General features: G+C 43.6%; 1 protein-coding gene and 1 long non-coding RNA gene across 2 annotated transcripts; one reads left to right on the forward strand and one right to left on the reverse strand.

The window, feature by feature from the left end:
• The first annotated feature begins 7,987 nt into the window (after window positions 1-7,987).
• On the forward strand, window positions 7,988-9,028 carry LOC139985721 (uncharacterized). Its single transcript, XR_011799479.1, has 2 exons — window positions 7,988-8,176; window positions 8,272-9,028. It is a non-coding gene; the product is annotated as an uncharacterized lncRNA (long non-coding RNA).
• LOC139985699 (putative inorganic phosphate cotransporter) lies at window positions 8,175-13,698 on the reverse strand. Its single transcript, XM_072000332.1, has 8 exons — window positions 13,337-13,698; window positions 11,064-11,329; window positions 10,734-10,979; window positions 10,529-10,613; window positions 9,721-9,938; window positions 9,508-9,657; window positions 9,301-9,433; window positions 8,175-8,712 (listed from the first exon to the last, which is right to left on the reverse strand). The coding sequence occupies exons 1-8, from the start codon at window positions 13,359-13,361 to the stop codon at window positions 8,267-8,269; spliced, it is 1,569 nt and encodes a 522-aa protein (XP_071856433.1). The 5' UTR covers window positions 13,362-13,698; the 3' UTR covers window positions 8,175-8,266.
• Window positions 13,699-13,767: the final 69 nt, after the last annotated feature.

A 13,767-nucleotide genomic window follows, 5' to 3' on the forward strand; every position in this document is an offset into this window, starting at 1 on the left:
ATTCACGAGCGGGACCGCGAGGAAAGAGAGATGGAAGTCGAGCCCGTCGAGGAATCGGTTCGGTTCTTTTTCGATGGTGAGATTGGCAAGTTTTCACGATGCTCGATTTCTCTGGTTTCGCCTCCTTTTCCCGTCTTTCCTTTTCCCGACCGTTCTAATTTCGTGGTAGACACGTGCCCGGATGGAAACAGATGTACCTCGGCAGCGTCGTATAAATACATCGGTGCTTGGCTAACTGGGCGGTCGTGTATCCCCGACGGGGCTGCGAGAGTCGACAACCGTGCCTTTGAATCGATATAGAGTTACCGGTACGACTGGCGCCAGCGTGACTGCGCGATTCCAGCTACTCGGATCGTGTCGCGGCCAGACTCACACCCGTTCTCCGAAACCGTCTACATTCTTTCTTCCCACCGTTCCAGTCGCTCCGATACCGTTCGCATCCTTCTCTTCAAGATTCCCTCAGGAATATCTCTAAGCTACATAATTTCTATGCGTCTCTTACGCGTCGTACTGCGCTTTATTTATTCTTATCTATTCATCCGTCTTATCTGTTTTATTTTGTTATTTGGTTTTCTCATTCTCTAGTCTGTTTTAGTTTTCCTATTTTTATCTCTACGCGTGATTTTTAGTCCGGATGAACCGCTATCTGTTAACAATTGTGCTCTAACTTAGTTCGATGTTACCGTACCAAAGAGTATTCTCACCCGTTAGATCAAAGCTAGGGTGCTCAAAGGAGGGTTAAAAAATGTCCACAGATTTGGGAACGCTAGTAAACCTTCTAAAACTGTGAACGTTCTAAAGTTACGACTCGTACGTTCTCTCGGTTATTTTCCATTTCATTGTGTTTTTCTAACGTTCAAAAATACCTTGAATTCTGACAAAATATGAAAATGATGTTACAGGCTTTTAAAACGAAACAAATTCCTGTTAAAACGAGAGCAAGTTTGAAATATACAAATTCGAGGATCTAACGATAAGTTCGATCGCCTTTCGCCCTTCGCGCGTAACGTTCTCGCAATACGGCACGATTTAATATCGCGTTTCTTCTTCTTTTATTTGCGTTTAACGATACCAGTTTCAGAGTCGAAGGATCTTCGACAAGTTTCTCGAGCGAGTCATCGATTATTGCGTGGGTTCGTTTACTCAGTTTCAAAGCGACTCGGCGCGTTACGTGTCAAGTGCAAAACGCAGTTTGCGAGGCTAGCATAGCTGCGTTTTACTTTCTTACATTTTATCTTCGGACACGTCGCGGTACGCCGCGTCGCGTCGCGACGTATCGCCGCGCATATATCGTTCTATTCGACGTTCTTGTAAAGGTGCGTTTAGATCGAGCGAAAGAATACTCGTGCTTCCTTCGCTTTGAAAGTCTACAAACGGAAGTGTAAACGAGCATTCTTTCGCCATTTGGCAGCGCTCGCCGAATCGAAAATCGAACATGCGAATACTTAAAAAACGCTTCAAGAATGCTTCAAAAGCGTCGATTCGATTCTTTTAGACGTGGAAAGAATCGGTTATGGTTTCATGGAGGAGCATAAACGACGAGAAGAAACCGGTGACGTGCCATTTCCCAACTATATTCTACGTATAATAAGGATCGTTTTTAGAGATAATTTGATAAAAAAATGAATTTTTGCACCTTAAGATTTGTTTAAGATTCGCGAACTAAGCTAAATTTGCTATTCGAAGATAAGCTCAAAAATGTCACATCCGAATGTTCCAAGAATTGTCCAAGAATGTGCCAAAAATGCCATTGTCGTAAATATGTTTGCGTACGGAATGCTCGATCACTGTTTATGTTAAACGAATGCTGTTGCTCTCGCTGTATGTTCTTGCACGCCTAAACGCGCCTTAACTAGTTTGTTCTTTAAAAGGTTCGTGCGGCACCGTTTCGCGCGTAGAATGGCGAGTACGCGTGAATTCTCGAAAGGGGAACGGCATGGGGAAGGTGAATACCGCACGCAGATGCGCGACCGACATTATCGGAAGTCTTAATTGGTTTCAGAGTCGAACGGAGCATGTTGTTCGAGCGAGTGCGCGTTCGATAGCTTTTGTAGTTTTTTCTTGGCGCGAACGGTGAACGGGAGGCGCTATAAAATTGCGTACACCGAAAGAGCAGGTGATCGTGAAAGGGTGGCCGTGTCGCAGGCAACGATCGCGCGACTCACCTTCTCGTGGAACGAATTGCTGCGACTCAGACTTGCTTGTCAGGTGTTACCATGCCGCGAAATTTATCTCATTTTCGTAGCAGCGTGTGTTATTTACTTATTTGTTTATTGACAGTTTCGTAGGATAGAAAAATTCCACCAGTAGAAAAGAAGGGACAGAGAAAAGGTAGGCAAAGTACAGGAAAGATAGCGAAACGTATGGTAATAAGAAAGAAGAGAGCGACGAGTAACGATCAGGAAGTTTTAATTAAAATTATGAATTGAGATAGAAAAGTTATGAAATCTATGTTAGGGGAATCTTAGAGATTTCATAGATCGACGTTTAGACACGCGTATCGATTATTGCGATGGACGGAGCTAGCGAAATTCATCGTTCTATTAAATAAATATTTGTTAAATAACAAGCGAAGTAGCTCAGAGTTTAACAGCGAGCAATTCCGCATTCTTCCGAAGGGTAAATTTATGGACACTAAATGTACGAACGAGGCACAGGTTATGAAACCTCTGAGAATTTTATATACGATCGTGACATCGCGTATAATTCGTTTGTCGAGGTAGAATTTGAAGATTCAAACTCCTAACAATATCATCGTAATTGTGGGAATTAAATGGTATAGGGGAACCACGATGTGTGGCAGCCAATTTTAAGAATTTCTGTTGGACATCCTCAATATCTCGATGCGAGATTCTGAGGTTTTTATGGCGTGTTGTAAAAATAAGGTCGGACGAAAAAGATTCTTAACATTGCTCAAGGTATTAACATTGCTTCTCCGCATAATTAAATACAGATGATTATTTCTCCTGTGACTAAAACTCATTGAATCGCATTTAGATAAAAATCTGTTTATTTTTATTTTTCCTCGTTGCTATAGTCCTTGCGCTTCGGCTTAGGATGACTTCCAGTTAACAATGACATTGTATTATATCCATCGTTTATGCTATCTTATATTCTAATCTCTATCCTAGTATATATTACATTGTTTCGCATAATTGTTTCCACTTGAGATCTATCGTATATTCTCCTTATCGTCTTTTCTCTCTTACCTTTTTATTTACACGAATTAAAAGACGTCTTATTAAAATTACATCAAACATAACGTCTGTCAAGGTCATTCTGAATCAATCGCACAGGTAGAGGAGTAGCAATAACGGTAGGAAAAGTCTCGAGATGAGAAAAATCGGCACGCGTAGTAGAAGTTTAGAAAAGAAAAATATACTCGAGATATCGTTGATAAATAATGTAAAAGGAAGAGGTTCCAAACTCGAGCCTCGAGCAACACCCGATCTTCTCCTATCGATCCGGAAACGGGCAAGACGAAACGGAAACATAAATTTCTCAAAGGTATCGAGAAAGCTCTGGTACGCGCGGTGCGATCGACGAAATCGAGAGCGATGGTTTGATTTCGATTCGCGCCTGTTCTAAGCGTGTAGCGTCGCTATCGTCGATCGATCTGAAACCCGGAGAAAGTTGGGTCTCCGTGTCGCTTCGTCAGGTGCAAATTTCTGACCAAGCCTCGAACAACCGACGCGTCGCGGTCGCTTCGAACGAGGAAATTTCAGAGACAAGCGTTACGACAGGTGGGCGCGAGCTGCAGGTCGAACCTGCCTGGTTGGTGAATGTGTAAGGGTGCCCCGAAACCGGAAGGTGTTCGAGCACGCGAGCTTCGTGTATTTCGTTCCGCGATAATTACTTGGCCGAGCTATTTTGTCCTTGCTCGCCGCGACGACACTTTATCGAAGAAGCTCGCTGCTTCGTAAGTACTTTACTCCGTCGATGTTAGCGCTTAAATGCGAGTCATAAGCGCGTGTTCGTGCTTCGAAGGACGAATCTATACCTTTTGAGATAAGTAAAAATTGTCGTATGGACATACGTTGTACGTAGGTTCCTCGGTATTCGAGTTATGGACGATTAAAGAAAATATTCGCGTTCTGGTACACATCACTGCACGCTTTAACATCGAGTTCTGCGCTCGCTCGAAAATACCAGGAATTCTTCGAATAGTTTCAAACCCATTGTTTCTCGCTTCTCGATCATACGCTTACGATGTTCACTCGCGTTGAGTATCTACACGATGGATTGCGAACGATCGCCGAACTAAAAATCTAACAGAACGTTTTCCTTAATCATCCTTGATCGTTACTCGTAAACTAAAGTATTCGATCCATACGAAGACGTTTTTACCTTATTCCTTGGCGTATATTACGTATGAGATAGCGCTCCCGTATAATCTTTACTATCATTTTCGATAACGCAAACGTTTCGTTTCGGGTAAATGGAAAATGACCGCGATTCGAATGGAGTTATTTTCCAAGCAGAGGAACGGTGCTCGCGTGACGGTGGCGTGTGCCCGCGGGGGCGTTCGATTTCTAAGTTCCTCGAATCGCGTGCTGAGCGAAGAAAGAGAAAGAGAAAGAGAGAGAGAGAGAGAGAGACAATCTGTTCTCTGTGGTGGTTCGCAGCGGAGGACGTCAACTCGGCGCTTGGCTCGGCGCGGATTCGAAGGAGGATGCAGCCAACCGTTTTACCACGGTCGTTGGTGTGCCGCGGGGCGAATCCGGATGGCAGAGTGTGAGATGCCGTGCAGAACGGTGTGGTCCGGTCTGATTGGGTTCGGCTCGGTTCGGTACGGTTCGCAACGTCGATGCGCACCTTAAACGTGGGCGGATCGGCCGGTCAGCCGCCTCGGGTGTTTCTCACCCGCATGCTTGGCATACGTGCCGCTCATCTTCGCCCCTTTTCTTTTTCCTCTTCCCATCAACGGCCCCATCCCGCGCCACACACACACACTCTCTCTCTCTTTCTTAGCCTCGTCTGGGCTACCGGTTCTCTCTCAATCGCCATCTCGTCTTCTCGTTGCACGATCGATCGGTTTCTCGTGATTCGCGTGTCCACATGCTCCTTGCTTCCGAGTCAGGTCTCCGCCAGTTACTTCTTTTTTCGCGTCTGATCGACTACTCCTTTCGCGTCTGATCGACCACAAGTACCAAGTTTTTGTCGCGTTTCCCGCTTCCTGCGATAGAATCGAACGGAGCGCCGCGGCGCTGCGTCGCGTAGCGCTGTGTCATCGATTCCACGATCGAGAAGCAGACAGAGGCCGAGGCCAGAAAGACGGAAGGAGATAAAAGGCAGGCCGAAAGTAAAATCACGTTGGAAGAGAGGAGGCGTTGAACGTTGGTTCCCGCATCGCCCCGAGGACGTTCCCATGAGTCGGGGGCGGCAGGAAGGCAGTTTGCCGCGCTGAGAATCGTTTCGCTGCTACTCGAGGGCATCGGCGTTCCTGAGCAAGATCGGTGCGTGCAACCGTTCCTTTCCAACGCGTTATTACCAGAAGAAGCCTTAATAATCGGCTAGGACCGTTTTCTCCTTACGTTTCTATGTTCAATGCGAAATCATTCCAGCTCGATTATACCTCGAAAAATTTACACACACGGTGCCTCGATATTCGATATACAGCCCGATCGGTCGTTCGGTCGAGCAATAAAAATCGAACGTGACGAGACGCGAGTGTACGCCGATGTTTCTTCGGTTCAAACGAAAGTTTCTTCAATCGTGGTCACCGCTGATCCTCGTGAAATTCGAAGTCGCGCGGAAAGCGTGTCCGACGCGCCGCGAATACCGTGATCAGGAACGCATATGAAACTCGAGTCGCCCGCTCGATCGACGGGTCTCTAAGTACGCGTAAACTCGCGTCGAATTGACGCGACGCCACGCGACGTCGCTCGACGTCACAGGACGCGACGCTCGATGGTAAAGGCGCGAGCGATCGGAAACGCCGCTTGTGCGTATTCGTGGCGACGATCCATCGTTGCGGACGCGAATCAGAATGTTTTCGATAATCGAACACTGCGAAGATAACTGCGCGGATTATCATACGTGCGCGTGCATGTTGACAAAAGTTTAGCTTATAAAGCTGATTAAACCTTAGTTAATCACAACGGAGTAGGCAAGTATCCGGCGAAGGAAGGTGCCCCTTCGGACGACGACCAGTCGACTCGTCTGCTCGCCTGGTAAACGATTCGTCGGGCGGGCGGTCCCGCGCGGCAAACTTCACCGCGGCTCTACCTCCGTTTCTCTTCTGATCTCCTCTTCTTTCTGACATAGCGATTGAATTCGGTAGCGCAGTCCGCGAATGCTTGGCATTCTATCGCCTTCGTCTTAAGTACATATGTCCGGCCACTACGTTGTTCTTTACGTACGTTGTACTTTTTCCTTGACTGTTCGCTTTTACGTACGATGATTTACAGCGGCTCGCGAAACACTCGCCGAAACGCGTAGAAACTTCTTACGCGTATGTTATACAAAAACGTTTTGAAATCTCGTTCGTTATTCTCGTAACGAGACATAGCTATCGTGATTATACGGATTGATAAAATTTTAGATGCACGTAGAAATTACAAGATGTTTTGTAGAAGCTTACAAAAGTATTTTTGGACAGACAATTACTCGCTGCATATATTAATAATGAACTAGAATATCTTGCGAGATCATCTTTTGCACTAATCGTATATTTGAAAGTAATATTTTATAGTTTTTCACTAAGCGTGTATTTGTAAATGTATCTCGTAGATTCTACGTACATTTTTGCATTGCTTTTATACTTTACCATTACAACGATCATAGACGTATCTCATTATAGAGCTAGGGTTTCACAAAGCTTCGTAAAATGCACGTAATATATTCCGAAATATTTTCTGTGCTAAGCGTACGAATACATGCGCGAGTCACTGTACCTACGTGGCGTCTGCTTTAACGTTACACAGCTATTTCGTACGCGCATATTCGATTAATCGTTACGTACTTGCTCGTTCATCGATCAACGAATCGTTATTTTGTTGTTATCCTTTGACCTTCTCGCCAGGGACCGGATGTTCCATAACGTATTATTGTTAATCGGTACGTAGCGCAGAAGTTGAACGTTTCCGATGATTCGTCGTACGTTTATTTTGGTTTCTCTGGCGTTTAAAACGCGTAAAATTACTTGAAAGCGTAGAAACGATAAAAGGCTTAACCACGTAGGAAATTGCGAGTTTCTGGCGCTATTCAGCGCGAGATAGACTGCGATGAATAAATTAAAATTAAGAGGAAAGTTGGGGCGAAAGAGAAGGCGCGAATGAACTCTTGGACCGACTGTGTTCCTGGTACATCGGCAGAGCGCCGCAGCGCCACGCGTCACGGCGAGCACCACCGCAACGCGCGGCGCCTATACGCCGGTCATCGCGACGCGGATGCGCCGCCTCGCCGCCGCCTGGTCGCCGCGGCGCGGCGCGCCGATACATTCGTGCTTCCTTCGTTCCTCGACCCGCCTACCTATTTTCAAATTGCTGACACGCAGTGGCGCACCATCCCGTAGCATCGTTCTTTCTTTATCTTATACGATATATCACATTTTATCGAATCGTATGACTTGTCCGATCGTTACGCTATGTTGAATCGCTACGACGATTTCGTTTACGATCAAATGGTGGATCGAAACGCGCTAAGATAATAATTCATCGAACTGTTCCTCGATACGAACTATTGGCAGGAGGAAATGAAATTCTCTTCGGAGGATAGATTATTCGAACTTAAGACAGATTCACAGAAGGATGCAGAGGTCTTTTTTACCGATCGTTAATAAGTGCCATACGAATGAACCGATGAAAGATAATCAGAATTACGTTGTAGCATCGACGTCAGATTCTGCCTATTTTTTCTGTTGTAGGGTTTCGGAATATCGAATTGAAAGCACAGAATGCTGTATCTACCAACGGGATAAATCTGTACGTATGGGGAAAATTCGGATCGCTTCGAACATGTTTCGAAGCTTAAAATTCTCAGGTCTTGACAGATGTTGAGTCTTTTTAAGTTTTGAAGCGTGTTCGAAGTCGTTCAAATTTGGCGCCACATGTACGATACAGATTCGAAGCGATTCGAAGTGTTTCAAATTCTGTCACTAACCGTAACTCGTCTCTGTTCAAACGTTTTTTCGAAATATCGGAAATCGATGCAGGATTTAATAACAATCATAATGGTAATACGTTTTGTTTATGGAAAAACATAGTAAATCTTAGGTTATCATACATTTGAGTTGAAATTGTAGTTTTATTTTTCAATTATTTCGTTAAGGGACAGTCTTTTCGTCTAGCGAAACGATTTCCTGCGGATGATCGATGGTGATTACGTTGCTTTGTTTTCGTACTTGCTTCTTCTCGGGATTGTTCCACGGTTGTAACTGACCGCTACCGAAAATGGTAAACGTAAGTGCGCCAAGACAATAAGTCCACCCTAATATCCAAAAAACGATACTCCATCCTGAATAGGTTTGATTTTTATAGGTTAACGAGCCGACCATGTAACTGCTTAGAAATCCGCCTAGGGAACCGAGCGTGTTCATCACGCCGAAAATAGTGCCTGAAAAGTTGGGTGCAATGTCTAAACTGTTCCCCAGATATCCAGCTGTCACTGCACCGTTGATCGTCAGAGCAATAGTGAAAATCGACACGGACGTAACGCGGTCGTATCCGTAATTTGCTTGCACGATCATCAATAACCCTGGACTTAACACGGCTGCGAACAAACGAAACTAGTATGAGAAGTAATAAAAAAAAATATTTTGATTTATTTAATTCTTTATTAAACTCGGAAAAAATACCGATTACTATTGATATTATTACTATTATACTTACTATTGACTACTATTGATTGATATATCAGATATAGTAATGATACTTGAGGTAGATTATGATAACAATTAAAGAATGTATCTACCTGATAAAAGTCATCAGAAACGATAGAGAATTGTTCAAAGAAAAATATGAAGGTGATAGGAAACGGGAGAGACAATGAGCTCATAATTCGCTAAAAAAACGAATATCGTTACGTCAATGTAATCTTACGGCAGATTAACATTGCCGCGTTTTTTTCTGCAAATTTCCACTCATTTCTGTTTCTCTAATGTTAAAAAATAACTCATGTCTGAACAGAATATGAAAAAATTCTTATAGGTGTTTCTGATTTCTCGTTTAAATTCTACGCTGATAAATCTTCTGAACCTTTTTAACCATTTTCTTTGTTTCATCAATATTCAGGCAAGGTAGAAATATAAAAATTTGTAGAACGCAGCAACGTTAATCCCGATCAAAATTCTACGCTTACCGAAGCTAGTGAAGATTTTTCGAATAGCCGTTACCGACAATTTCTTCGTCTTGAACAAATAGTCGGCCACAGAGGATGTTGTAACGGCAAAGATGTATTTGCCAAGGTACGGCAAGGAGGATAATAATCCGTTCTATGGAGAAACAAGAAACGCGGTGGAGTAAATCGAAGAAAATCATCGTTTCTAAGGTAAGCGTTAGTACGTACCTCTTTGATGTTGAAATTTAAGATGTACTTCATGTAAGTTGGTAGTTGATTGACAACGGTAAAGTAACCGAACACGTTACACGAGTGAGTCAGCACGATAGCCCAAACGGGAGTCGAGAGAAAGATGGATTTCCACGGAACGGGCAACCGCTGCAAACCAAAAACAGAGAGATAACGTATTGAATTAGATGCCTATGTACTCTTCGATCGTACCTTTGTCGTGGAAGTAGAACCGATCGAGTCTTCGATATATTGGCGTTCCTCGATCGTGATTCTCGGATGTTGTCTAGGAGAATCGAATATTAAGAGAAACCAAGCTACGCTCCATACAAGGCCTATCGCTCCGGTTACGTAGAACACGGATTCCCAACCGAGGTAAGCGATTAGAAATCCACAAATCGGCATAGTTATCGCCGCTCCGAGCGACGAAGCTAAAACACGATAGACACGCGACGTTCAAAGAAATTTTCTTTCCTTCTTTCTTTCTTTCTTTCTTTATCTTTGCACCCGGCGCGGATGAGCTACCTACGGTAGCGAGCAAAAAGGAAGTTTAAAGTTTGCCAATTTGTATATGTGTATATGCACATATTAGTAACTTCTCTATTGGGTATTTTTCATCATGTTGCTAACAGCCACCTATTCGGACTATATACAATGGCTGCACTATGTGCATATATTTGCACACCGTTGTATTTATTACAGCATTCATGTACCAAGTAATTTATTCCAAGTGATTTCGCAGTGTTTAATTAGTTCCAGTGAAGATTTTGTGTCATTTAGTAATACTTACATATGCCTACTAGCAGGCACTATTTGATAATGTGAAAATGAAATGTACCTACTCGACAAAAAGACGCTTCAGTAGAAAATAAGGGAACGTACAAATATTTTTTGCAGCCACTGTATTATATTTATTCATTCTTCTTGTCAGATACAATTTGTGTTGCAGAATTATTTTCCGTACCCCTCTTTACATTTAAACTTTTTGCTACGCCCCTGTACTCACAAGTCATTTACTTACCCATCATATTCGAGACGAATTTGCTACGTTCCGTCGGTGGTATCCACCTTGCGGTCATCGGCTGCATGGCAGGCCAAGTAGCTCCCTGCATATGTATGTGGGAAATCGATTACACGGCGTAGGCCAACAAAGAAAGACGCTATTACAAGATAGAATGGGGAAATCGAGATCGGTAAGACCAAGCAATTAAAATTGAAAAACTCACCAACATGAATCCAAGCACCGCTCTTAAGACGACGACAGCGATGTAGCCATAAGTCGCCGACAGAGGTGTTAATAACGTAACAGCGCTAGATACCATCATACTGTATCCAAACACTCTTTTAGGTCCTACTACTTCAGCGAGACGGCCACCTGGCAACTCTGTGCATATGTAGCCCCAGAAAAAGCTACCCAGCACGAGATTCACTTGGTACTCGTTCCACGGATATCTGGTCCGATTCGTTTCCTCCTGGGAAGCAGAGCGGAAATCTTGATCGTATCGAACGGATGAAAGAAGAACGATAAAGCCTTCGAAGGATAAACTGTAACGTACGTGTGCAGGCGCATAGGGGAACGAAGCTGTAGCGGGATTAGGGACGATCGTCGCTGTTCCATTATCGAGCGCGGTAACGTTTACCGTGATTCCACGATCGAAGTACTCGGTCGTGGCAGATTTACTCGAATCGTTCAACCGCCAAGTATCGTTGCTCGGGATTACCATCGATACTATGGCGATCGTCATGTTGACGCGTAGCATATAGTTTAGCATGAAACCAAGGATCACCATGATGTTTAACACTTGTCTACATGTCAGCGAATCTGAAAGCACGAGCGGCAAGGGTCTCATCGGGAATGTATTCGTCGAGCTGCGGGTAGGAACGTACAATAGGTGGACAACGAGGTCGTTAAACAAAAGAGGACCAACGATTGATCTAGCCGCACGCGTTTGACACGTGCGTATCCACTTGCATCAATTTTTTGAAATCAATTGGCACCGTCGGTAGCGATTCGACCCTGTACTACATAGAGCAGGTCGATTTCAATTTGTTGCGTCGCTAAATAACTCGATCGGACAGATCGAGGTTAAACGAAAACTGCGCGGTACCCGTGAATTCTCGATAAGTACGTCCAGATTCCATTGATTCAGCCGCGAATGTTAGGAATTAATCGTTCTTATTAACACGTTGACTGACACGATGGCCACTGGTGAGCTACGTTTTACCGAACTTTTTGCAAAATCATTAAAATATGACGAGTTTCATGGACTAGAAAAAATGACCAGTTACACACGCAAGGAGGCTTCAACCATAATTTTGTTGAATTTCGAAGCTTTATTCCAGCCATAGGACGATCGTGGTTCAAAAGTTATGACAAGAAGACAATGATACTTGCTAGAATGCTTTTACTCCGATACAAATGGTCAAAAATGAAATTGCATATGCGTTTGATTGCGAACTTAATTGTGGCAAGGTATTGTTAGATAAAGTTAGGTTAGGTTTCATTCCATGGGTGGCTAGCTACGTTAGATCCCTCGAAAGATCTAACCTAACGAACCAAGTGCATGTTACTCAGGCCCTTCCCCTCTACAATATATCTCAAGGACAGGGCCATTGGAGTTGAGGCCCCCTTTTGTTCGTTATTAAAGAAAAATATTCAACGATACGAATGATGTAGATAACATCGTCGGAAAAAAGGGCGCAAACGCAATGTACTATTTTGCAAGAATTAAATGTTACGATTAGATTGTGAATACCTATGAAGAGGACTAAAGAAATTGAAACCTATTCGGTAATTTGTTTCGTTCACTGAAAGTTATGACGAGTAATCCATTTTGGATGTTTTATTTTCGATTGTTATACACATTCTCTGAATACTCGCACATTTAAATTTATCGTAAATGCAGAAGAACTTGGAGTCTAGTTATGATATAATGTATCTCGATCTATCGCGGCTTTCAGGGCAAAATATATACACAGTGACTACAAAAAGTATTGGCACATATCTTTATCTTTCAATGGAGTGTATTTTTTTTTTATAGCAGATTCTATATTTCATTTGCGTGATATCAAAGTTTTGTAGTCATACGAAGTATGCCATTAAATGATACGAGATTGAATATACTCGAATAGTAATTAATCAGTATGTAAATGTTATAATACAATGGCTGAATGAATGAATACAATGACCTGCCAATACTTTTCGTAGCCGCTGTATTTGCATGACAATCAACGTGTTAACCACGCGTTTAAAATCTAAACGACGCGCGGTATCGTTTTGGTACTCGAATTCGGAAGTTTTTTGGCGCGTTTGAGGATTGACGGCGACCTTCACCCAGAACTTCACAGTTGCTTCCGGCTGCTATTTATATTCGCGTTGGCTGGCACAGTGCGCGGGCGGATTGTGTCGCGATCTTCGTTGCGGTAAGCAGCGCATGTCGGCGTTGAGCGTATAATGCTTGCTCGACCTTTGATTCGTTTCAATTCGATTCGAAAGTTCCAAGTTCGATTCGGATGAACGCGCGTGTCATCGTGTGTAGCGGATAAGTCGCGTCTTTAACGAACTGTATTCTTTGAACGAGCGTTAATCCGAAGGTTGGTTTCCGCGATACACTGTCGACCCATAATTATTAGAACATCAGCCGATCTATAGTTCGAGTCAAATACTTCTCGTTGTTCTTATTTTCTACACGTTTTACAATGATATAGATTCGCGGTTTCGTTCTCGTTGTTTGTAACTTTAGAAACTCTCAATGATTGTAACGAATAGATGTCCTAATACTTACGATCAGCGATGTATACGCGGACTGTAAATGCAAGGATCGCTTACCTAGGATCTTGTGGTTCAAAGCCATCCTGGATGCGTTAGAAGTCGATCGTAACTAGCGAAGGAGAATTTATCGCTAGTTGCGCTCCTCGATCGTCGATTCCGATTAGGAAAGGCGTAAAACAGGGTTAAGAAAGGAAGAACGAGTGGAAAGGATTAGGCAAAAACGTCCGGTAATTCTTGCAACGCAGGAAAAAGAACCACGCGGTTTTTTCGAAACGCTGATAGAATTTGGGAACGGCCAGGAAAAAAGGGCGAGACGCGCGTGAAATAGTCGCGGAGGGAGACGAAGCTACGAGAAAGGAAGATCCGAAACTAGCGACGCGGGAGAAATGTTCGGCCCGAGAACAAAGTATAGACGAACTTCGGCGTGTTGCTGGCAACGGAATCGCGTTGATGGAATAGCGCGGTGGTCCTACAGCGTGCCAATGATG

The sequence above is a fragment of the Bombus fervidus genome, chromosome 3, assembly GCF_041682495.2.
Source record: "Bombus fervidus isolate BK054 chromosome 3, iyBomFerv1, whole genome shotgun sequence".
Classification (NCBI taxonomy): Eukaryota; Metazoa; Arthropoda; class Insecta; order Hymenoptera; family Apidae; genus Bombus; species Bombus fervidus.